Here is a 26,776-nt window from a genome sequence, read left to right on the forward strand (position 1 = left end):
TCAGTTATATTATCTATCTCAAAAAGAAACAAATTGAAATTAATTTACTAGCTTTTTTTTCTAGTTACTTCACTGGCTCTGTGGCCTTGGGAAAGTTACTTGCCTTGTGTTCTGCCACTATTATATCAATAAATTGTCACCCCTGCCCCCCAGCATGTCCTCAGGAACAATCAAAATCAGGTTGGTGAAAACAGTTGCAGTTGGATGTTCAGTATCATGTTGGCCATTATTTTTACAAAGCAAAGGTCAGTGTCTGGTTCAGGAGCAGACCAATGGTTTTGACTTTTTTAACTTTACTTTTTGAGGTGAGTTCCTAAAGGATTTCATTTCCCCAAAAGAACTTGTGCTCTGAATTTTCTCTCTGGACTTCCTCAATTTAGAATCAGCGTGCCCACTTGAAACGTTTTCTTTTTTTTTTTTTTTTAATTAATTAATTTATTTCTTTACACATAACTGAAGTGATGTTACAGTACATAAGTTATTTACAACTGTGCAGTAATGTGTTGCAAAATAAATTATCTAGAAGGCAGCAAAAGTACATTGTGAACGTGTATAAAACTTTTCTTAATGACACACATGAAAGAGAGAATCATCTGGTAAATATCTGGGGCCCACCTACTGTGTGCCTGGCAATTTGCCAGCCCTGTACAGTTCACCCAGTTTTGCACTCGCCTGGTGAGGTCCCTCCCTCCCTCTCTGAGGTCTTCTTCATCCTGCACGTAGTGGAAATTCCTCTCTTGGTGAATCAATTTCCCAAATGTTTCCTAGGCTTGCCTCATAGCAGCAGCAAACCAAATGGCCACCAACACAGAGAGAGCTCTTCCTGCTTCCAACCCCGTCAACACAAACGGACAGGGCTCTTCCTCGAGGCCTGTGTGGGCCGTCTGTCCCCTCTCTCCTGTGCGGGTGAGCTGCCCTCCCCTGGAAGGTCAAGAGGTGGCTTCTCCTGTGCTCATTTCTAGGTGCAACCTGAATCCCAGGCCCCACCGCCCACTGGCTGGCACCCACAGCCTGGCCTGGCCTTCCGTGGCCCCCGTGGTCTGACCCCAAGGTCAGGCCCCTATTAGCATGAGGGGGCGCTCCTGCTGGGGGCACTGAGCTACAGGGTGGGGCGGAGAGGGAGCCCCTCCCTACGTGTCATAGACTCGGAGCCTCCCCCGCCTCCCCTAATCCCAGCCCTGCAGACTCCTGCTCATTTTCCAGGCTCAATGTCCCTCCACCCCAACTCAAGAAGAAAAAAACCCACTGTCATACTTCCATGACTTTCTTCTTGCTGTTCTCCATGAGTGAATTTTCCTCACCCTACCGTCTACATCTCCCTACCATCCACATCTCCCTACCGTCCACGTCTCCCTACCGTCCACATCCCCCTATCGTCCACGTCTCCCTACCGTCCACATCCCCCTATCATCCACGTCTCCCTACCATTCTTGTCTCCCTACCATCCACGTCCCCCTATCATCCGCGTCTCTCTGTCATCCACATCTTCATGGTGTTGGTGAAGATGTTCTGCCCCTTTTCCATCCCTCAGGATCCACCTGAAGTTCCTCTCCCCTGAGAAGCCTTCCCAGCAGCTCCCAGGTAGAATGAGGTGCCCCCTCTGCATTCCCGAAGAGTGGGACAATGGGTTAGGGGCACGCTGAAGAGCTACGTAAACCTGCATTTACCTGTGTGTCTCCTGCCAGGCTGGGTGGGCAGGGGACAGGCTCACAGAGGCCCCTGCCCCATCCATGCCCAGGGCACTAATGGTGCCCCAGCCCATCCTCCTAAGGACTATAGAGTCCAAGAGCCAGGCACGCCTGGGTGCAGAGCATGGGGAGCGGGGGTGGGGGGCGATGGGGAGCCGTGGTCTCCTACACGTGAACTGTAGGTACCTGGCACCTGGCTGTGCTCGCCAGACTTGCCAGGGGTCCTCCCGAAGAGCTCAAGAGGGAGGGCTTATCACACCAGCTGGGGGTGAAGCCCCCCTTTGCCCAAACCGAAGCTGGTACCCTTCACGCTGAACCACATAGACACGTGAGGTAAGGAAGGGCCAATATTATCTGTGTGTGCAAGGGCAATTGGGAGTATATTTGGGGGGACAGGGGTGAAAAGTAGCTTTGGGGGTACCTATGGGAAGTTTTCAGTGCCAGCTACAGAATCTGTATCTTACCAACTAGGCAAAACAAAGCATTACACTCGTGGAGCTCCAGTGACACAGAAGATGCCTGGCACTCTGCTTCCTCAGCCCCCATTGTAAATCTTCTGCCTGCAGAGGAAAGGAGACCACTGTTGCCGTCACAGAAAAGCAGAGGAGCTGCATGTAATCCGGGCGGTCCCTTTGTGTGGCCCCAGGAGACACGACCTCAATGGGGCTGCACACAGCGTCTTTGCTGCTAATTTCATGACGCTTCACAGCACATCACCTCTGGTTGCAGCTCCAAGAACTCAGCTCCAAGAGTTACATCAACCCCTAAAGGGCAGGCGTGGGAGCTCCCCAGCAAGACGGCCTGTGCTGGCACCTTGGATTCCACGTCCTGCATATTACGTAACCTCCCTGCACCTCAGTTTCTGTGTCTCTAAAATGGGGATAATGCAGAGGCTGGCACAGTCAGCCCTGCATAAATGTGAGCTGTCACCACCATCCTCAGCCACAGGGTGCGCTCGCAGAGCAGAGGATGATGAAACTGCGTGGGGCCTTCCGTCACCTGCTGCTTCCAATTCTGCCTCCGTGTTATGAGCTGCTTACTCACCACCAGCTGGAAAATTGGGCAATCGCTGCTCCAAAAAACAATGCAAAGGTCAAGGGCAAAATCAGATTTTCAAAGGGAGAGAACGCTGCAATCCAGAGGACCCTCCAAGGGAAGTTGTTTTTAACCTGGGGGAAAAAAACAAAAAGATGTTCTGCCGTGTTCCCCGATCGATGGCCACAGCGAATGATGCAAATCTTGCAAAGGCCTGGCCTGCTGCCCGGCTCCTGAGCGATGAAGGACACCGCTCCGCAAACTGAGGGCCAGTCTACTCCCCCTGCTAATCAAAGTGGAAAAGCAAACCTCGCTTTTGTCACGTCAACACAACCCAGATCCTAAACACAGGAGCTCAAACAGTGTGCCCGGGGCGGGGCCGGTGCCCGAGGGCCCCGTGGAAAGACCAGGGTTTAATCTCTACTTTGGCAGGTCACCCACCCTGCATTCCCATTTGGGGTGCCACTGGGGTTGGGATACAAGTGCCAGACACGTGGATGGTGCTCAAGGATAATCACTCCCCTGCCCTCCTCCTGCACCAGGGGCCTCAGTCGTGGTCTAGACCGGCCTCACATCACCTGGGCCTGGATAGAAATGCATATTCCCAGGTCCCACCCAGACCCTTGACCCAGAAGCTCGGCGATGGGGTCTGGCCCTCTGTTTTCACAAGCTCTCCAGAGGACCCTGATGCTCGTTCAAGTTTGAGGGCATTTAGAAGACTCAGGCCATCCCACTCCCACTCAAAACCACACCATAAGAAGCTGGCAGCGGAGAGTTCACGGCAGGGTAACGGATAGAACAGTCGTTGCCTGACTTGGGTGGGGTGGGCAGCATGAGGCGATGGAAAAATCTCGGAAGGACACAAGAGACCTGAGCCCTCCCGTCTCGATTCTGCTGCTCACCCCAGATGAACTGTGTGAGTCATTTCCAGCCAGAATTCACTGCCCCATGTAGCCGCGAAGAGTCTGCCCATGGGCTACGGGAAATCCCTAGCCTCTCTGCTACGTTAGGCATAATGTTGTATGGTTAAGCGTTGATGATCATTTTTTGGTGATGAGTTCTGTGGTTTCATAGATGGTTAAAAGTGTCCATGACTTCAATGAGGAGAAAAGACTGCTGCACCAGACTGGCCCCGTGATGTCCCCCAGGAAGTCCACCCTCTCCAGCTCTCTGCACAAAGACCTTAATATGTCTATGGACACATCAGTCAACCTCAAACGTCCGGGATCCCCCTCACCAAGCCCCATCGAACCCACACAGGGGCAGCAGGGTGTCTCCCACCCACAGAATTTCAGCAACAATGTACTACTTTATTCATGCCTTCCAGGCATGAGGTTACACAACTCTGCTAATTCTCTGACCTGGGCAAAGGGCAGGGACTCTGGGCCGACAAGTGGGGGATTGCCTCCTGCATTACAATTTCTAGTCCATCACATAGGGCGCTGTCACCTACATCACGTGTGCACATCATGGGGGCATCTCACCCACATTACAGCGTGAACATCTGTGGGTGCCATCACCAGGCAGAGTGAATAAGTGTTCTTTTGCTCCACAAACTTTTCATCGGTTGGTATTGTCAGTATCTGGATTTGGGTCATTCTAATAGTTGTGTGCTTGTATCCGTGTTGTAATTTGCATTTCCCAGATGAAATATGAAGTGGAGAAGTTTTTCATGTGCTTAGCTGCCATCTGTTTATCTTCTTTAGGGATGTGTCTCGGAAGTCCTTTGACCATTTATTAATCAAGTTGTTTGTTTTCTTATTTGGGAGTTTTAACTGTTCCTTTAGCATTTTAGCCAACAGCTCTTTATTAGATTTGTCTTTTGCAAATATTTTCTCCTGGTCTGTGGGTTTTCTTCTCATTCTCTTAACATGTTCTTTCACAGATCAGAAATTTTTCATTTTATGGAAATCCAGCTTATAAATTTTTGTTTCATTGTGTCATGTGTTTGGTGTTGTATCTATAAAAGTCATCACCATACCCAAGATCATCTAGGTTTTCTCCTAGGTAATCTTCTAAGAATTTATAGTTTTGCATTTTACATTTAGTTCTGTGATCCATTTTGAGTTAATTTTTGTGAAGAGTGTAAGGTCTGTGTCTAGATTTTTTTTCTTTTTTTTGCTTGTAGATGTGTAGTTGTTCCAGCACCATTTGTTGAAAAGACTATTTTACTGCACTGTATTACCCTTGTTCCTTTGTACAAGACCAGTTGATGATATTAATGGGATTCTATTTTGGGACTCCCTAAACTGCTCCACTGCTCTATTTGTCTCTTAATTCATCAATATCACACTCTATGCTATAGAATTATACATTTATATATTATCCATTTACTATAGATTTATAATAAATCTTGAAGTCATGTAATATCAGTCTTCCAACTTTGTTCTTCATCAATATTGTGTTGGCTATTCTGGGTCTTTTGCCTCTCCATATAAAATTTAGAATCAGTTTGTCAATATCTACAAAATAACTTAGTGATTTTGATTGGGATTGTCTTGAATCCATATTTAAGTCGGGAAGAACTGAACTCTTGACTATACTGAGTCTTCCTAACCATGATTAAATTCTATTAAATTTATTAAATTATTTATTAAATTCTTCTTTGATCTCATTCATCAGAGTATTGTTTTCCCCATATAGATTGTGTACATATTTTCTTACATTTATACACAAGTATTTCATTTTGGGGGGTGCTAATGTAAATGGTGTTGTGCTTTTAATTTCAAATTCCACTTATTTATTGCTGTATTCAAAAGGGATTGACTTTGGAGATTGGTTCAAGATGGTGGAGTAAAAGATGGTGCGCTCACTCCCTCTTGCGAGAGCACCGGAATCGCAACTAACTGCTGAACAGTCATCGACAGGAAGACACTGGAACTCACCAAAAAAGACACCCCACATCCAAAGACAAAGGAGAAGCTGCAGTGAGATGGTAGGAGGGGCACAATCACAGTAAAACCGAACCCCACAACTGCTGGGTGGGTGACTCACAAACTGGAGAACGCTTATACCACAGACGTCCACCCACTGGAGTGAAGGTTCTGAGCCCCATGTCAGGCTTCCCAACCTGGGGGTCCGGCAATGGGAGGAGGAATTCCTAGAGAATAAGACTTTGAAGCCTAGGGGGATTTGATTGCAGGACTTTGACAGGACTAGGGGAAACAGAGACTCCACTCTTGGAGGGCACACACAAAGCAGTGTGCACTTCAGGACCCAGGGGAAGGAGCAGTGACCCCATAGGAGACTGAACCAGACCTACATGCTAGTGTTGGAGGGTCTCCTGCAGAGGCAGTGGGTGGTTGTGGCTCACTGCGGGGACAAGGACACTGGCAGCAGAAGTTCTGGGAAGTACTCCTTGGCGTGAGCCCTCCCAGAGTCCACCATTAGCCCCACCAAAGAGTTAGGTAGGCTTCAGTGCTGGGTCACCTCAGGCCAAACAACCAACAGGGAGGGAACCCAGACCCACCAATCAGCAGACAAGCAGATTAAAGTTTTACTGAGCTCTGCGCACCAGAGCAACACCCAGTTTTACCCACCACCAGGCCCTTCCATCAGGAAGCTTGCACAAGCCTCTTAGATAGCCTCATCCAACAGAGAGTAGACAGCAGAAGCAAGAAGAACTACAATTCTGTAGCCTGTGGAATGAAAACCACATTCACAGAAAGATAGACAAAATGAAAAGGCAGAGGACTATGTACCAGATGAAGGAACAAGATAAAACCCCAGAAAAACAACTAAATGAAGTGGAGATAGGCAACCTTCCAGAAAGAGAATTCAGAATAATGATAGTGAAGATGACTCAGGACCTAAGAAAAAGACTGGAGGCAAAGACCGAGAAGATGCAAGAAATGTTTAACAAAGACCTAGAAGAATTAAAAAACAAAAACACCTAGAAGAATTAAATAACAAACAGAGATGAACAATACAATAACTGAAATGAAAAATACACTAGAAGGAATCAATAGCAGAATAACTGAGGGAGAAGAATGGATAAGTGACCTGTAAGACAGAATGATGGAATTCACTGCTGCAGAACAAAATAAAGAAAAAAGAATGAAAAGAAATGAAGACAGCCAAAGGCATCTCTGGGACAATATTAAAAACAACAACGTTCGCGTTATAGGGGTCCCAGAAGGAGAAAAGAGGGAGAAAGGACCCGATAAAATATTTGAAGAGATTGTAGTCAAAAATTTCCCTAACATAGGAAAGGAAATAGCCACCCAAGTTCAGGAAGTGCAGAGAGTCCCAGGCAGGATAAACCCAAGGAGAAACATGCTGAGACACAGAGTAATCAAATTAACAAAAATTAAAGGCAAAGAAAAATTATTAAAACCACAAGGGAAAAACAACAAATAACATAAAAGGGAACTCCCATAAGGTTAACAGGTGATTTCTCAGCCGAAACTCTACAAGCCAGAAGGGAGTGGCACGATATATTTAAAGTGATGAAAGGGAAGAATCTACAGCCCAGATGACTCTATCCAGCAAGGATCCCATTCAGATTCGATGGAGAAATCAAAAGCTTTACAGTCAAGCAAAAGCTAAGAAAATTCAGCACCACCAAACCAGCTCTATAACAAATGCTAAAGGAAGTTCTCTAAGTGGGAAACACAAGAGAAGAAAAGGACTTACAAAAACAAACCCAGAACAATTAAGAAAATGGTATTAGAAATATAAATATCAATAATTACCTTAAATGTGAATGGATTAAATTCTCCAAACAAAAGACACAGGCTCGTTGAATGGATACAAAAACAAGACCCATATATATGCTGTCTACAAGAGACCCACTTCAGACCTAGGGACACATACAGACTGAAAGTGAGGGAATGGAAAAAGATGTTCCATGCAAAAGGAAATCAAAAGAAAGTTGGAGTAGCAATACTCATACCAGATAAAATAGACTTTAAAATAAAGAATATTACAAGAGACAAGGAAGGACACTACATAATGATCAAGGGATCAATCCAAGAAGAAGATATAACAATTATAAATATATATGCACCCAACATAGGAACACCTCAATACATAAGGCAAAACTAACAGCTATAAAAGAGGAAATTGACAGTAACACAATAATAGTGGGGGACTTTAACACCTCACTTACACCAATGGACATATCATCCAGACAGAAAATTAATAAGGAAACACAAGCTTTAAATGACACAATAGACCAGATAGATTTAATTGATATTTATAGAACATTCCATCCAAAAACAGCAGATTACACTTCCGTCTCAAGTGCACACAGAACATTCTCCAGGATAGATCACATCTTGGGTCACAAATCAAGCCTCGGTAAATTTAAGAAAAATGAAATCATATCAAGCATCTTTTCTGACCACAACACTATGAGATTAGAAATCAATTACAAGGAAAAAAAACATAAAAAACACAAACACATGGAGACTAAACAATATGTTACTAAATAACCAAGAGATTACTGAAGAAATCAAAGAGGAAGTCAAAAAATACCTAGAGACAAATGACAATGAAAACATGATGATCAAAACCTATAGGATGCAGCAAAAGTAGTTCTAAGAGGGAAGTTTATAGCAATATAATCCTACCTCAAGAAACAAGAGAAATCTCAGATAAACAATCTAACCTTACACCTAAAGGAACTAGAGAAAGAAGAACAAACAAAACCCAAAGTTAGTAGAGGAAAGAAATCATAAAGATCAGAGCAGAAATAAATGAAATAGAAACAAAGAAAACAATAGCAGGAATCAATAAAACTAAAAGCTGGTTCTTTGAAAAGATAAACAAATTTATAAACCTTTAGCCAGACTCATCAAAACAAAAGAGGGAGAGGAGTCAAATCAATAAAATTAGAAATGAAAAAAGGAGAAGTTACAACAGACACCACAGAAATACAAAGCATCATAAGGGACTACTACAAGCAACTCTATGCCAATAAAATGGACAACCTGGAAGAAATGGACGAATTCTTAGAAAGGTATAACCTTCCAAGACTGAACCAGGAAGAAATAGAAAATATGAACTGACCAATCACAAGTAATGAAATTGAAACTGTGATTAAAAATCTTCCAACAAACAGAAGTCCAGGACCAGATGGTTTCACAGGTGAATTCTATCAAACATTTAGCGAAGAGCTAACACCCATCCTTCTCAAGCGCTTCCAAAAAATTTCAGAGGAAGGAATATTCCCAAACTCATTCTACGAGGCCACCATCACCCTGATACCAAAACCGGACAAAGATACTACAAAAAAAGAAAATTACAGACAAATATCACTGATGAATATAGGTGCAAAAATCCTCAACAAAATACTAGCAAACAGAATCCAACATCACATTAAAGGGATGATACACCATGATCAAGTGGGATTTCATGCAGGGATGCAAGGATTCTTCAATATACACAAATCAATCAATGTAATACACCAAATTAACAAATTGAAGAATAAAAACCATATGATCATCTCAATAGATGCAGAAAAATCTTTTGACAAAATTCAACACCTATTTTACAAAAAAAAAAACTCTCCAGAAAGTGGGCATAGAGGGAACCTACTTCAACATAATAAAGGCTATATATGACAAACGCACAGCAAACATCATTCTCAATGGTGAAAAACTGAAACCATTTCCTCTAAGATCAGGAGCAAGACAAGGATGTCCACTCTCACCACTATTATTCAACATAGTTTTGGAAGTCCTAGCCATAGCAGTCAGAGAAGAAAAAGAAATAAAAGGAATTCAAATTGGAAAAGAAGTAGTAAAACTGTCACTGTTTGCAGATGATATGATACTATACATAGAGAATCCTAAAGATGCCACCAGAAAATTACTAGAGCTAATCAATGAATTTGGTAAAGTTGCAGGATACAAAATTAATGCACAGAAATCTCTTGCATTCCTATACATTAACAATGAAAAATCAGGAAGAGAAATTAAGGAAATAATCCCATTCACCATTGCAACAAAAAGAATAAAATACCTAGGGATAAACCTACCTAAGGAGGTAAAAGACCTGTACTCAGAAAACTATAAGACACTGATGAAATAAATCAAAGATGACACAAACAAATGGAGAGCTAGACCATGGTCTTGGATTAGAAGAATCAATACTGTGAAAATGACTACTACCCAAAGCAATCTACAGATTCAATGCAATCCCTATCAAATTACCAATGGCAGTTTTTACAGAACTATAACAAAAAATCTTAAAATTTGTATGGAGACACAAAAGACCCTGAATAGCCAAAGCAATCTTGAGGGAAAATAACAGAGCTGGAGGAATCAGACTCCCTGACTTCATCCTATACTACACAGCTACAGTCATCAGGAAAATATGGTACTGGCACAAAAACACAAATATAGATCAATGGAACAGGATAGAAAGCCCAGAGATAAACCCATGCACCTATGGTCAAATAATCTATGACAAAGGAGACAAGGATATACAATGGAGAAAAACAGTCTCTTCAATAAGTTGTGCTGGGAAAACTGGACAGCTACATGTAAAAGAATGAAATTAGAACACTCCCTAACACCAGACACAAAAATAAACTCAAAATGGATTAAAGACCTAAATGTAAGACCGGACACTATAAAACTCTTAGAGGAAAACATAGGAAGAACACTCTTTGACATAAATCACAGCAAGATCTTTTTTGACCCTCCTCCTAGAGTAATGGAAATAAAAACAAAAATAAACAAATGGGACCAAATAAAACTTAAAAGCTTTTGCACCACAAAGGAAACTATAAACAAGATGAAAAGACAACACTCAGAATGGAAGAAAATATTTGCAAATGAATCAACAAAGGATTAATCTCCAAAATATATAAACAGCTCATGCAGCTCAATATTTAAAAAAACAAACAACCCAATTAAAAAATGCGCAGAAGCCCTAAATAGACATCTCTCCAAAGAAGACATACAGATGGTCAAGAGGCACATGAAAAGCTGCTCAACATCACTAATTATTAGAGAAATGCAAATCAAAACTACAATGAGGTATCACCTGACACCGGTTAGAATGGGCATCATCAGAAAATCTACAAACAACAAATGCTGGAGAGGGTGTGGAGAAAAAGGAACCCTCTTGCACTGTTGGTGGGGATGTAAATTGATACAACCACTAAGCAGAACAGTATGGAGGTTCCTTAAAAAACTAAAAATAGAATTACCATATGACCCAGCAATCCCACTACTGGCCATATACCCAGAGAAAACCATAATTCAAAAAGACACATGCACCCCAATGTTCATTGCAGCACTATTTACAATAGCCGGGTCATGGAAGCATCCTAAATGCCCATCGACAGACAAATGGTTAAAGAAGATGTGGTCAATATATACAATGGAACATTACTCAGCCATAAAAAGAATGAAATTGGGTCATTTGCAGAGATGTGGATGGACCTAGAGACTGTCATACAGAGTGAAGTAAGTCAGAAAGAGAAAAACAAATATCGTATATTAACTCATATATGTGGAATCTAGAAAAGTGGTACAGACGAATCAATTCTCAAGGCAGAAATAGAGACACAGATGTAGAGAACAAAGGTAGGTACACCAAAGGGGGAAAGTGGTGGGGGGGGATGAATTGGGAGATTGGGATTGACTAATATACAGTAATATGTATAAAATAGATAACTAATAAGAACATGGTGTATAAAAAAATAAATAAAATAAAATTCAAAAAAAGGGATTGCCTTTTGTATATTAACCTGTATCTGCAAATTTGCTATAATAACTAATTAGTTCTAGGATTCTTTTTGTTGATTCTTCCAGATTTTTTTTTAACATAGACTGCCATGTCATCTGCAAATAAACACAGTTTGAATTCTTCCTTCCCAATCTATGTACTTTTATTTCCTTTTCTTCTCTTATTGCATTACCTAGGACTTCCAGTACAATGTTGAAATGTAATGGTGAAAGAGGTCATCCTTCCCATGTTCCTGATCCTATGGGGAAAGCTTTGAGCTTCGCACCATTAAGTATGACTTGGTTGTAGGTTTCTTGTAGATATTCTTTACAGTTGAGGAAGTTCCCTTCTATTTTTAGTTTACTGAAAGTTTTTATCATGAATGGGTGTTGGATTTTGTCAAATGTTTTTTCTATATATGTTGTTATTATTGTACAGTATTTCCTTAGCCTATGATGTGTTAGATTACATTAATTTATTTTTTAGTGTTGATCCAGCCTGTATACCTGGGGTAAATCCCATTTGGTCAAGACATATGATTCTTTTTATACACTGTTGGATTTGATTTGCTAATATTTTGTTGAGGATTTTTGCTTCTATGTTAGTGAGAGATATTGGTCTGTCGTTTTCTTTTCTTGTATTGCCTTCATCTGGTTTTGGTGTTATGGTAATGCTGGTCTCATAGAATGGGCTAGGAATTCTTTCCTCTGCTTCTATATTCTGGAAGGTTACAGAGGATTAGTATAATTTCTTCCTTCAATGTTCAGTAGGAGTCTATGTGGACCTAGTGCTTTCTGTTTTGGAGAGTATTTTGGCATTTTCTCTTTGCAAATTTGAATAATTTTAAAGCAGTACTTGTACTATGATATTTTGCACTAATTTATTAATGAAGTTTACATGTTTCTTCTCCTCAGTGGTGCTTTACAAAGAGTACCAACTATTAGCCTCTTATTTATAACCTGGGGTCAAAGGCAACCTTGAGCATATCGGTTATGTAGAAACTGTGCTAAGAATTTATGTGTTACATATGGAATTGTAAAGTTGATGGGCCACAGGAGTAGATGTGAATAAGGCTTAGAAATAAGACATGTATTTCACTCCCAGGTCCTGGATGCAGGAGCCACAGCACACCATGCAGGGCCACAGGGGAAGCACCAGAGTGGTCAGGAGGTAGAGAATGGGAGCAAGGGGAGAGCCAAGGCCATGGCCTTTATTGGGGTCTCCTTAGGAAAGGCAGGGCAGGGCAAGGTGAAGAGCTTAGGACTGGCTAGTTTGAATAGTGTTGGTGGCTCTAAGCTATAGAGTTGGCCTCTGGTTGCCTGGTACCTGGCCCTGGGGTGATTAAGGCAGAAGAATTTTGCCTCCTGGGGAGCACAGCCCAGATAGAATAGGCCTGACTCTGGATTGGTTTCTCCCCACATATCAAAAACATGCTCCTGGATGAGCCCTTTTCTATCTCCAAGAATATGCTAGCCAGGGAGGGCCAGTCTCTCCCAGCCAGAAAGGTTTGTAAGGTGCCAAAACATCATACTATACAGAAAAGAAAAATATATACAATACAGAAACAATAAGTAATTCATTGTGCTGGAGTTCAGAAGAGGCACCAGTGTGAGGTGGAAATGGAAACCACTGGTAGAGCATGGCAACTCTAACAGCGTGGGCAGCGGGCGTGCTGACAAAAGATGCTGCCGGTTGCTGAGTATCTACCACGTGCCAAGCACCATACTGAGGAATTCCTACACGTGATCGGAACACACAGTGGGGTCACTCTCATCGTCCTGGGCCCACACCTTCTAAATGACCAGAGCCAGGCTCTGAAGCAGCCCTTCTTACACCAAGAGCATTATTCGTATCCATAATGCAGCTTTCAGTGTGGCAGACTAGCATGCATGTGCATGCCTGCAACTTGGACTTGAATCACACTTGAGTTCAGCCTCTCCAGGTCCTCACCTGCACAGCGAGGGGAATTCGGGCTTCTGGGAGTCAACACAAGGAATGTAGCGGGCTCTGGGCAAAGATCAGGAGCTTGGAGGGTGTGGGTCAGTTCCTGCCATGGGCCAGGCCTGGAGTCCCTTCAGGGCCCCTGTGCATGCCCAGGCCCCCGCACTCTCCCCAGAGGGCTGCCTGATGTTGTAGTGAAGGGCACTGCTGACGGATAACACTGTGTGCTAGGCTAATGCGACTCTGGACACACACTGAAGATTTCACAATGTTTTTATTCACGAACACAAACAGAAGAGCCTTATGTTGTGCTCAAAGCAGTGTGCCCAGGTGCCATGACGTCAGGGGGACCCTGGGGGTGGACTGATGCAGCAAGAAAACACTGGGCCAGATCTCAGGATGCTGGACTGAACAGTGTCCTGGCAGCCCCCACCTTATTCACTCCAGGACTTTGGGCAAACTCTTCCCCTCTGCAATCTTCAGTCTCCCCATCTGGAAAATGATGGACTGTACCAGGTGACTTTATTTTTTTAATTATTATGTACTAATTACATGTTCTTTTTAGAAAAACGTAAAATGGATTTAAGTGGTGTTAAAATTTCCCATCATGTTACCTCCTAGATATTACCAATGTTCCCATTTCCATGAATCTCTTTTTGGATGTGTGTGTGTGTGTGTGTGTGTGTGTGTGTGTGTGTGTGTATGTATGATTTTTAAAACGGGATCACACTATACCGTCTGTTCTACAGCATTTTTTCATTTAATATATTATGAACACAGTGTGTCTACAGTGTGTGTTTACATACACAAGCATACATGTGTGTACATACATGCACATGTACACACACATGTTGACACACAGATTACTGGCTGCAGAGCATTCCTGTCCTTAGATGTGTGTGCACTTCTGTCAGGGCTCTTAAAGTTAACGCTCCACAGACGTAACAGGAAATGAGTGACTACTTGGTCTGATTGTCTCCGGATGCTTCTATAAGTGGAACTGCCCCTTCAAAGGTCGTGCGTGCTCTCAAGCCTTGCACCCAACGCTGAAAGCTGACCTGCCCTCCGGAAGGGCTGTGGCCACCGAGAGCCCGAGCAGCAGGGTGGTGAGGGCTCCCTTCTGCCACCCGCAGCACCTGAACCTGGAGAGCTTCCCCAGTGTGATGGTCTGTGCTAACGGAAGGGGATGTGTCCCCAGTAGAACCCCTGTCTCTGACAATCTCCTTCAACACTCTTGGGCGCCCCCAGGATTCAGGGATCTCAAAGCATTAGGATGTGCCCTCAGATACTGCCTCAATTTAAAGACAAAGGAGAGAACGGGGACAAAGTCCAACCACCCAAAATCACACAGCAACTTAGTGGCAAAGTTCAGATGGATAATACTTTTTAAAAATACCAGAAGAGTAGCAAGGGCAAAGAGTGCTGATTTTGGAGTCAGACAGTCTGGGCTTCTCGTCTTTTTTGTTGTTGTTCATTTTAAAGTATTATTAGTCACACCTGAGAGTGAATGAGTTTATCAGATCTTTCCCGAGAACAGGCTTTTCAGAGGGTGAGGATTTAGTGGTTCTGCTAGGCGCCCATAAATGATCTTGAGCAGCTACCCGCCCCCCCTTGCGGCTTAGTCTTCTCCTCATTGAAATGGGGATAATAAACATGCTGCTCTGAGTTCCTCTGAGGCTGAGATCATGTCTCAGAACCAACGTTCACAGGCTGCGGGTTCAGGTTGGCAGCTGTTGCTCTTCCCCGCTGCGTCCTCCCTTCAGCCCCTCCCCACGCCCCAAGATGCTTAAGGCGAGGTGAGAGGTTAGTGCGTTAAGTGACCAGTATTCTGAAGCGGTGTTACCATTCATTCACTCAGCGTCACCTGGGAGTCGTTAGAAATGCCAATTATGGGTCCCCGTGCAGACCTACTTGCGGCTGGGCCCAGCTGGGGGCTCCAACAGGCCCTGGAGTGGTTCCAATCAGCTCGTTTGGGACTTCGGAGTCCGATTGCTGGGTCATCCTCAGCTGTCCTACCTTCTGACTCTGCACTCCAGTCACGACAGGGTGTATCTCTGGTCTCGGATGCCCTGGGGACTAAGGTGGGGCGATGATCTCCACTCCTTTAGGATGTGGTGGCAATGTTGGTAAACCACTTGGCACGCCGTGAGGGCACCCCCTTGGCTCATTGTTGGGGGCACCCGTGGGCTCTGACTTCCTGAAGGCCCGGACACACAACCCAGTTGCACACAGAGGGACCTGCCAGGTGCAGCCGCTCAGGGCTCTGGGCTCCACCCCTGCGTGGCTCTTGCGCCTGCGGGGTCATCAAGGGGAGAGTGCACACAGGTGGGCTTCTGCACGCCTGCGTGGGCCTGCCGTGTGGGCCCCGCGGGTACTTCAGGGCGCAGGGGCTCGCCGTGCACTGCAGCTCGCCAAGGCGTCTGGTCCCCGCCGGGAAGCAGGATGGACCCCGGGGCGCAGGTAGGCCAGGGCAGGATGGGGGCGAGGAGGAGGGATGGGGGCGAGGCGGAGGGATGGGGGAGAGGCGGGGGGATGGGGGCGCGGCGGAGGGATGCGGGCGCGCAGGCAGGGTAGGGTCGAGGTGGGGCGGTGGAGAGGGAGGCTTCTGGGTGTGCCGGGGCGCAGGTAAGCCGGGGCACGGTGGGGGTGGGGGGTTGGCGGGGTGCCGGGGACCAGGCAGGAGGGGAGGGGCGCTGCAGGCGGCCGAGGTAGGGGGGCACCCGCTCCTGCCGCCGGCTGAGGCAGCAGCAGGATCCGCCTGAGCTCCCGGGTGGGTCGGCCAGGTCCCGCGCTGGCATCAGGGGGCCTCCTGGTCCTCGGCCGGAGTCGCTGCACGACTCCCCTCGTCCTGAGCCCCAGGCCCACTTTTCTCCCCGACGGGCGACCTGTGCTCAGAGGCCCCGCTTGCCCAGGCACGGCACCCAGTGCGCCATCCCAGAGACATCAGAGGGGATTCCCTTGTTCTGCTGCCCCCTGCGCCCCTCTTCCCCCAAACCCTCTGTCCTGGGTCCTGGAGGCCCAGGGAAGCAGGGGACGGCCGAGGGGAACCCATGCAACGCGTTGCTCCAGAAGCGAAGTGGAAAGTGGGGCTGCACAATTAGGTCGCAGGCCCCGGGGGAAGTTCAGAACCTGACCTTCATAACCCTGTATTTTGGCTCCAGTGGCACCAGCTGACTCGGGACCCCTCAACCACTTCCCTCCCAACCAGGGGATTCCTGGGGGGATCTCTGAGTCTCGGTGTGCCTGTCTCTTCACCAGCCAAGTAGGGTTTTCTTTTCTCTTTTTCATTTGTAAAGACGTAATACGTGCCCATGGTTGCAGAATAAAAAAGCATAAACAGGTACACAGTGACTCCCGCCACCCTCTGTCCAGCCCGCAGCATAAGTAAACATCATGTTTTTAGCCTCTTCTGGAACTTTCTTTAGATTCTTTTTTTCCCTCCGTTTGTACAAAAGGACTCTACCTAAAACAAAGAGATCTTTCCTTATCCGTATATTTAAAAAAAAAATTGTATATAAAACGCTGTTAAGGGTCCTTGCACGTTTATCCATTAGGTTGTCAGTTTTTTCCTAGATATTAGAAAATTAACCCCTTATTTATCTTTTCTAGAACTTGTGTTTTATCTTTTTTTCATTTAGTATATCATCTTTCTAAAACAAATACATTTAGTTCAACTTTTCTTTTATGGCTTCTGTATTATGAGTTATCATTAAAAAGCCTTATTTCTGACAAATTTACAGAGGAATTCACTACTGTTTCCTTCCAATTCTTATATAGCTTTGCTTTTTTACATTTACATATCCATTTGGAATTTATCATGGTGAATGATGTGAATAAGAATCAAACTTTGTTTTAGATTTTTTAAAATTATTCTGCTTTTTCCTAGTAATCTATGAATTTTTAAAGAATATAATATTCAGTCCCTTGTCATTTATTTTATATAAGTTACGAGGTAGGAACATGTTTTTACTATTGTTTTGTTTTTTTTCCAAATGACTGACCAGTCAGAACAACATGCAAAGAGAAAGAGAAAAAAAACCTCTCTTCTCTACTCCTTTGAAAGCCTATCTTTTCCCATATGATATTCCCATATGTATGTCGAGACCATCTTTTTAAAACAATACTAATTTTTTATCTGTAAGCTTTGTATATATATTTGTAAGACGATACTAAATCATTTTTTCTGTAAGCTTTCAATATGTTACAATATCATTTTATTAAAAAACATCAACCTTCCAAAATTGAATTATTGGCTCTTTATTCACTTTCATAAATGGGTTAGTTAAAAGTAGCTCCTGTTAATAAGAATATCTTCACTTGAAGTTTCTTTTTTGTAAAAGCCCAGCCTTCCCCCTCACCCCACGTCTTTATTCTGAGATCTCAGTCCCTGTTGGAAGTAGGAAGACTTAGTCTCTTTTGACAAGTGCTGATTATCTTCCAAGGGGTTTGGATCATTTCTTTTTCTCCTTGATCTAGCAGGGGCTAAAAAAAAAAAAAAAGTGAATTATCCTTACTACTTTATTTCTGTTTCTCCTTATTTCTCCTTGGATTTTGCTCTGTGAGTGTTGATGCTATATTGTCTGGTGCAAAGATAATTATAACAGAAAAGCATTTTGGCTTTTATTTTTTATTACACTGTACTTTTGTGGTCTTAATGTATTTTGCCATGAATTCAGCCTTTTCCAATATAAATAGTGAAGCCCCTGAATTTTTTCACTTGTTCTTCTCTGATTGTCTTTGCCATCATTCTGCTAAGAAACTTTCTGAGCACCTCATCTTCAGCACATCCTGCTGTGTACAGTGTGGAGTTGGATTTTCTTTCTAATCCAATCTGAGAGTCTTTTAATAGGTGAGTTTTTTCTCTTTGCATTTGATGTGGCAGCTGTTTGAACTTTACTTCACCAAACAAGATAAATAGATGGTAAGTAAATGAAAAGATGTTCAATGTCATTAGATATTACAGAAATTCAAATGAAAACTACTATGCAAATGAGATACGACTACTCACCTATTAGAAAACTGAAATTAAAAAAGAAATTTAGGGGCTTCCCTGGTGGCGCAGTGGTTGAGAATCTGCCTGCCAATGCAGGGCACATGAGTTCGATCCCTGGTCTGGGAAGATACCACATGCCACGGAGCAACTAAGCCCGTGTGCCACAACTACTGAGCCTGCACTCTAGAGCCCACGAGCCACAACTACTGAGTCCACGTGCCACAACTACTGAAGCCCGTGCACCTAGGGCCCGTGCTCCACAACAAGAGAAGCCACCACAATGAGAAGCTCGCGCACCGCAACGAAGAGTAGCCCCCGCTCACCACAACTAGAGAAAGCCCAGCGCAGAAACGAAGACCCAACACAGCCAAAAATAAATAAATAAAATAAATAAATGTATTAAAAAAAATTTTTTAACTGACTGTACCAAATACTGGTGAGGATGTGGAGGAACCAGAACTCTCCCTCGCTGCTGGTGGGATGGAAGGGATGGAAGAAAGGCATAGCCACTTTGGAAGACAGTTTGGCAGTTTCTGATACCAACTCATTCTCTGGAGTAAATCTTATCTTTCAGGTTTATTTAGAGTTACGTTAATCCATTCTAAGCGTCTTTGCTAAAGGAAACAATGTTCAAAAGGACCCCAAGGGCTACACAGAAGACGCCATGTGAACAACCATGATCAGTTCATCCTCCCAGGAGGAGGGGGCGCTTCCTCCCTGCTTTCTGGCGGAGCTCAAGGCATCTTGGTGCATGAAGCCAGACCTCTGGGCGTCACCAGCTCTGATCCACAGCTCGTCTCTCCTGCTTACCTGCTTCTGGTCACTCACCCCACCCCGCCTCGACGTTCCCCTCAGTTCCTTGATGAAGACACACCCACCTCATAAGAATACTGTGAGAAATCCCGGAGAACAGATTTTGAACGTTGCAGCATACTCCATGGAATAAATGTTTCCATGGGAAATCCTCCCTAGACTGTATTTTCAGCACCTCTAATGGTTTAATCAAGGGTTTATTTTGGAAGAAGAAAAAAGGTGGCCATGATGGACTCGCTGCTGTCTGTCATGGGGTTTGGCACTGGGATATTATCAAGCTTTTCAAAAGCATCACACCTCACCCCACACTCAGCACCTGCACCTGCACGACACAATTCCACTTGCGTACCAAAAACCGCAGTTTTGTTTTTTCATGTTGAGTTTCAATGTTGAGATGATTTCATTGACATTTCAAACTTTTTTTTTCTGAAAAAATATTACCTGAAAGTCATCTGTTTTTCAATCCTATCCTTAAAAACCATCTTTCTGACGGATGCTTAAAATTTTCACCAAAAAAGGACAAAGCTAGTGAAAAGGCAGGCACAGCATGAGTGTGGTCTTGTCCTGTGCTGGGTTTCATCTTGGTGCTGGAAGCTTCCCTCGCTGGGGCAGAAGTGGAGTGTCTGCCTCACGGTGGTTGTACCTCAGGAACATGCCCGGTGGGGCTTGGTGCCGGGCCCAAGTCTCCACTTGCTGTGACCTTCTAAGATGCTGACCTCTGGGCTTTGTTTTGGCAGGTTCCTGGGTTGAGCTCCTCTGAGGATGAGAGCCTTTCTCCCGTGACCAGACGGACGTCCCTGACAAGGGTCCTAAAGCACAGCACCCCAGAGGGAGCCGCCCCCAGCTGGCACTCAGAGCTACTGGGCGATGTCTCCTCACGCCAGGAAGGGGGCTCTGCGGGCAGGTCCCCACTGCCTGTGCGCTCCCCCTGGGACCTCCCTTCGTCCCCGGGAGGGCTCAGCCCCAAGGCCCCCCTCAGAAAGAGGCGGCTTTCCACCATCCGGGCCTCTGAGATGCCCAGTGGGCAGCTAGGATCCAACTCGGACCCCTTTGCTTTTGAGGAAGATCCGCCCGTGCCAGCCTCAGCCTCGGTCACCCGGCGGCGACAGCAGCAGCAGCAGGGCAGGTCCCCCCGAGCAAGGAGATCGCCATCAAACTTGGGATTGCCCGGGATCCCAAACGCAGCCAAGAGGAGGCCACGGGACCTGAAGAGGCTGGCTGCTGCGGTAGGACCTGACCCCGACCCATCCCCTGGAGCTCTGGGTCCCTGCCCAAGGCCCCCTGGGAAGCAGCCTGGTGACAACCGAGAGAGCAAACGCTGCCCGTTCCTCACTGATGGGCCCCTGACCTGGGCATCATGAGGTCACCAGGACTGGAGGAGATCGTCCAGCTCAGGGCCCTGCCTGTACCCCATCCTTCCCCCACTCTGAGGGGTCCCCGTGACCCCACGAGAAGGGCCTTTGCTTGTGCCATGAAATATGCGCCTCCCACGGTTCCCACGTGCTCCCCAAACTCCTTAGCACCGTCTGCCTTCCCGTGCTGTAGGGGTGAGGCAGCACAGCATGGGAGTCCCCGGAAAGCCCCTTGCTCTGTCCTCCTCTCAGCCGCGAGCCCCTGCAGCCTCCCCTGCTCCCCTGTTCTGGCCGACCTTGGGGTCCTGGTGGGTGGAGGGTCTCCTGGTCCCTTCCTGCTGTAAGCTCTGCTTCCCAGCCCCTCAGCTGGTCCTTCTGGTGACCTGATGTTCTAGGAGCTTCTCGGGAAGGGGCACTGCTGTGGGCGCTGCCGCCTTGCCTTTCACGCCAGATCCTCTGCCCATTTTTAAGTTGGGTTTGCTTTTGGGCTATTGAGTTATATAAATTCTTTATCTATTTTGGATATTAACCCCTTATCAGATGTGATACGATTTGAAAATATTTTCTCCCATTTCATAGGTTGCTTTTCATTTGGTTGATGGTTTCCTTTGATGAGCAGAAGCTTTTTAGTTTGATATAGTCCCACTTTTGTTTGTTTTTACTTTTGTTGCCTTTGCTTTGGTGTCAAATAAAAAAATCATCACAAAGACCGTTGTCAAGGAGCTTACCCCCATGTTTTCTTCTAGGATTTTTATGGTTTTAGGTCTTACATTCAAGTTTTTAAGCCATCTTGAGTTGATTTTTGTGTATGGTGTACGATAGTGTTCCAGTTTCATTGTCTTTGCATGTGGCTGTCCAGTTTTCCCAACACAGTTTATTGAAGAGACTGTCCTTTCCTCATTGTACATTCTTGGCTCTTTTGTCATAAATTGACCATATATACATGGGTTTATTTCTAGGCTCTCTATGCTGTTCCTTTGATCTCTGTGTCTGTTTTTATGCCAATACCATACTGTTGTTATTACTATGGCTTTGTAATATAGTTTGAAATCAGGAAGCATGATGCCCCCAGCTTTGTTCTTTCTCAAGATTGTTTTGGCTCTTTGGGGTCTTTTGTGGTTCCACATGAATTTTAAGATTGTTCGTAAAAAATGTTTTGTAAAAAATGCCATTAGAATTTTGATAGGGATTGCACTGAATCTGTAGATGGCTTTGGGTAACATGGACACTTTAACAATATCAGTTCTTCCACTGCATGAGCACAGAATGTCTTTTCATTTACTTGTGTCATCTTCATTGCCTAGTGGTCTCTTTTCTCTTTCCTGTCTTACTTTTTCACCCTACTTCTTCAGAGTGTCATTCAGTTCTACCTTCCAAGGTTACCTACTGCAGGACGACTTGCCTTTCCAGGAGCTCCCTCATTCCCGTAAGTTCCTCCCATTGGCCTTTTGCCCCCTCTGCTTGGCTTCACTTGCCTTTCTGGGGCCGCTGCTCATGGAGTGGGTTTTTCTGATGCCACCCTCCACACCCTGCTGAGTCTCAGGACCGTGCCTGGTTGTAGTCAGGAGCAGGTAATTACCAGCAGATCAGAAGCTCCGTGTGCATTTCTGGGTGGGTCCTGTCGACCGGGGGCTGCCCGGGGGCCTTGGCTGCCTCTCTATTGCAGGACAGATGCTTCCTCTCGCTGGTCAGTATCCCCACAAGCTAATGTCCTTCTGCCAGGAGAAGCATGAGCCTGGCTGGAATATTCTGGAGCTGAAGAAGAGAAGGGGCCTGCGGGTCTCACTGTTTTTGGTGGGGGGGAGATTGCCACAAACCCTACCTGCCCCCAGCCGAGCCTGGGTCCCCAGAAGCAGTGCAGCCCCTCCATGCAGGCAGAGACCCTCTTCCTCAATCACTGGGACAGACGCTGAGCCCCCACAGCACCAGGCTCTCCCGTTCCTCATTTTGCCCCTGGGGCTTGCCTCTATTTTTATACTTTCAGGGTATTTGGGGGACCCTGACCCACAGTGGGCCTGCCATCGGTGGCCGGCAGACCCCAGCCTTCTTTCCTTTCGCCTCCACGATTGTCCTCTGAGAGCCAGTCCCCACACCAAACACCACGGGATCTGGCTAAGCCACCTGAGCCCCGCCCCCCTCCACTTTCTATGTGCCTCTGCCTTGTTCAGCAGCCTAAGTCATCCTGCTCCCATCTTCCCCGTGCTGTCCTGGGGACCCTCTCCCTCCCTCCCCTGCCCTGAGCAGCTCTGGAAGAGCCCCTTGAAAACACAGCAGGAAAATGGCCTGTCTAGACAGCCTCACACAGACACTCATCTGCAGGTGCCAACCACCCCTCACGTTCCCAGCCCATGCCTAGCTGGTCCCTCCTTGTTCCTGTCCCCTCCCCAGTGACCTCTCTGTGCCCTTGTCAGACCCAGATCCTGGGGTCCTAACCCCATCTGCTCACATACCTGCCTGTCCCCACACTGGGATTCGGTCCTCTGGGAGGTTGCTAGCTCCGTCTTGGGGTCATGGTGCCCGGCATGCGGGGGCAGAGCCATGGAGGCCGGCGAGGCCAGCTCTCACTTGTGGGTCCTGGATGGTGCCGGAAAGTCAACCCCTGTGAGGGTCTGCAGCCCTGGGTGGGCACCTGCTTTTCCTACACAGATTGTCTCTAGCAAAGGTCAGTGCTCCTGCAAGGTAGACCTCAGAGATGCCTTTCTTTTAACAGACAGAGCGACTGAGGCAGTGGGAGATCCACCTGCTTCAGAACATCGAGGAGGCCACCCAGCACGAACTCACCATCGAAGACGACTGAGCGCTCAGCCCCGGGACCAGGACGCAGCTGTGCTCAGGAGCTCCTGCTGCGGCCTGACTTACTCATCTGTCCATCCGACCGTCTGTCTGTCTGTCTGTCTGTCTGTCTGTCTGTCTGTAAACCCCACACCTTCCTCAGGACTTGCTCTGGGTCCAACCTTGACCTCCATTGTACCTCTGGGTGGGTTGGGAGGAACTGGCTGATGATCTTGTTACTCAGATTCCAAACGTGGCTTTCAGAGGCGTCAACTGAGACGAGGGGATGGAGGAAGCAGGTACAGACAGGTGAGGTGGATGCCCGAGGGCCACCCTGGAGGTACCCGGAGATGAGATGTAACCCACCTACCCTGCCTTCTTCCCCAGCACGGCCAGGTGAGCCTGAGATGCTGGGATGACACAATGTAGGGAATAGGACCAAGTTGCACAGGTAAATACCAAGGAGCTAGGCAGCCCACCCAGCTGGAGAGGACGGGGTCCTAGACTGCCACTCCAGGAAAGGCCAAAGCAGTGGCCCTCAACTGGAGGGCATTCTGAGAATTTGTGGGTGCTGGTTTGTTTAGGGTATTGGGGGGCGGGGTGAGGAATTTAACCCCCTGCAGTAGGGCGGGGCTGCCTCCTGTCCCGTCCTTCTCCAGAACTGAGCTCTCCACCTCACTGCTTAGGATAAGGGTCCCACCAAAGGGCTGGAGGGTATCTGTGACCCTCATACTGTAAGGAAAAAGAAACGGGTGCCCAGGGCACTTCAGTCAGCATAGCCCAGCGTCAACCTCCCAGGTCCAGGCATCTCTGAGACACGTCTGTTAGTGGACCCGTTGTGGTTATGAATACAGAGCTAGATTTTATCCTTGTAAATGCTTTCACACCACCCCTCCACTTTGAAAGTGGTGGTTTTTTTCCTTCTAAAAACCAAAAATGCTTACGTTTCCGGTGCCATCGTGTGCTGCCTCCGCAGCCCATCCTCCAGGCCAGCCATCCGTGACCTGGGTCTTCTCAGGGATGCAGATAAAGCCTATTGCTAGAGCAGAGTCCAACTGGGCGCCCTAAACAGAGCCTCAGGCTGGCCTGAAACGACAGGAGGTGGCAGATTCCAAGGGCAGGCAAGGTTGAGGATGGTCCAAGAGAGAGGGAAGGGTCTTACTCTGGAGCTGCTGGGTGGGTGGAGGGCATTCCAGGTCAGAAAGATGCTCCCTGGTAGAGCCTGCATTTGTGTGGAGGTTTTCAATAAGGAAGGAATGATTGGGACTCCTCACGGGGGATTAGATGCAGGCTGGGGGCTGCAATTATTGGGATAGTTGCTTCAAATTTCCTCTGTTGATGTTCTTATATATGTTGGTAAGAACTTATTTACTGTGTAGTGTGTTTAAACATTTAAGTTTTATGAGATGCTCTCTCCTTTACAAGCTGACTATTCAACTTGTTCACTTTTTCCTTTTTTATAACAATTACCAGATCATAAAAAAGTTCATACTTCTGTGTTATATTTGAAAAATTAAGAAGCAGAAAAGCTACCTATAATTGCATTAAATGGAGATTAAATACTTCAGTGTAATTCCTTCCCGTCTTTGTTATTAAAAATAAACAATTTTCACGAGAACTGTTCCCAAAGTCTGTGTCTGATGCAAAGTAATTCAGATGTGTAACCTAGTGAATTCTATCTCTGTTTTCGTCCTTTAAAAAAATTCTGATTGAGAATGAGTCCAGGGAGGAAGAAAAATAATGTAGGGACTTTGGGAAAGCTTGTTTTGAAAGACTGGGAATTATAGGGACTCAGGAAAAAGGTTTACCCATGAGATAATTTCCTAGATATTTACGTTGAGTCTTGTCGACTGAAAAAAACGCACAACCTAAAAGCTGAGAATTTTTTTGCTCAGCGGACTTACCGAGGACTTAAGCCTGGATACAGCCTCTCGGATCGCTCTGAGGGATGGTTCTGAAGAGGTAAAGGAGGAGCCAGGATATATCACAGTTTTTGAAAAAAAAAAAAAAAAAAGGTCATTGAACATCAAAAGATTATTGCTAATTAAAGAAGCAGACATCTCAAGTTAAAGCTTTTAGTGCTTTTCTATATGGGAAGATGCAAGACTCTGGACTCCTCGAAATCATTCCTTTGATGTGCACCTTAGCTAACCAGGGCCAGCATCCAGTTTTTCTGCATCCTGAATCCCCTCAGGGTGCACCGTTGGCGCAGCTGCAGTGGCTTCGGGCTGCAACATCCTTTGTTCACTGAAACGGCAGGGGACATTCTTTGTCCACACTCTCCAATGTATTAACAAAACAGATTCTTGACTTCCCGGGTGGTCCAGTGCTTCAGACTCCACCCTCCCAATGCAGAGGGCGTGGGTTCGATCCCCGGTTGGGGAACTAAGATCTTGCGTGCCACATGGCGTGGCCAAAAAACAAACCAAAACAAACAACCCCAAAAAACAAACCGAAAAACCAGATTCTTACATTCATACAATTGGAGTATGTGTAAGTATCGTAGGCCCTCTAGTTAGTGTTTAAAGTGCAATTCTCGTGAATATCTCCCAAGTTAAACACAGATGTTTGTGCACATGTTGCATCCACTGGAGGACGCCGGCGGGAAGCTGAAGGAACAAGCCTGTGCTGGCCAGTCTGCTGCCCGAGGGCCAGATCGCGCAAGCGGAGCGGAGTCCGTCTGACCCCCCGCACCCCACTGTGTCCTCGGAAGAGGGCTGGCCTGGGAGAAGCTGGGAATGAACAGGAGGGGACATTCTCAGGTCGAGGCACTCAGGACAACGGGTACTGCCAGCTCAGGTGGGATGGCCAGTGAGAATCTGCAAGATTTCCAAATGAATGCTTGTCTTTGGCAAAATGACAAATCTCTAACGGTAGCCCTTGGGAATTACACTAGTGATGTTCATTTAGAGACCAGCCTGGGTGTGACTTATACCACTATTTGGAATGAAAATGATTTCCTTAACTCTTGTTATGTATACAAACCTGTATGTTTTGCAGAAAATGCAGTTTTAAAACATACGAGGAAAGGCAATGCCTTCTTTTTCCTGGTGCAGTTTCTATTTAACTTAAAATGAGAAGATATTTCTAATCTTTATTTAAATAACACATTTTTCCCTAAAAGATCGTATCTATACACGTGTGTATTTTACGTCCACACAGCGTGCGCATTCCCCCTTGTCACTAAATGTGGTTCAGAAAACTGCTGTGTGGAGACTGCGTTTGTCGTATGGACACGGCAGCCTTACGTGTTCCAATTTCCCCATTGCCGGATGTTTGGTTTGTGTATTAGTGTATCTTAGCTTCTGTTGTGTTTTAGTTTTCTACTGCTGCATGACAAGTGACCACAAACTTAGCGGCTCAAAGCAATCCACCTTTTTTGCTTGGCTCTGGTGGCTCAGCTGGGCCTCTGCCTGGGATCTCTCCAGGTGAGATCAAGGTAGGCTCTCACCTGGAGCACCTGGGAGAGAATGGAAGAACCCAGTTCCCTGTGGTCGTGG

General features: G+C 46.0%; 2 protein-coding genes across 5 annotated transcripts in view; one reads left to right on the forward strand and one right to left on the reverse strand.

Moving 5' to 3' along the window:
* The window catches only part of ADCY1 (adenylate cyclase 1), a gene marked incomplete at its 5' end in the record, with an annotated part of 434,017 nt that overhangs the window by 269,229 nt on the left and 138,012 nt on the right, over positions 1-26,776 (reverse strand). The gene's annotated exons all lie outside the window — the stretch shown is intronic.
* On the forward strand, positions 1,249-24,894 carry CCDC201 (coiled-coil domain containing 201). Of its 4 annotated transcripts, XM_082471608.1 has the most exons (4): positions 15,325-15,806; positions 19,890-20,378; positions 21,857-21,930; positions 23,215-24,894. In XM_082471608.1, exons 1-4 carry the CDS (start codon positions 15,789-15,791, stop codon positions 23,225-23,227), a joined length of 594 nt encoding a protein of 197 aa, XP_082327734.1. In that variant the 5' UTR covers positions 15,325-15,788; the 3' UTR covers positions 23,228-24,894. The 4 variants fall into 4 exon arrangements, 2 of the variants coding, with proteins under 2 accessions (XP_082327734.1, XP_082327733.1); XR_014266356.1 differs by having other exon boundaries at positions 19,890-21,930; XM_082471607.1 differs by lacking the exon at positions 21,857-21,930.

The sequence above is a fragment of the Balaenoptera physalus genome, assembly GCF_965194825.1.
Source record: "Balaenoptera physalus genome assembly, chromosome: 8".
In the NCBI taxonomy this organism is placed as follows: Eukaryota; Metazoa; Chordata; class Mammalia; order Artiodactyla; family Balaenopteridae; genus Balaenoptera; species Balaenoptera physalus.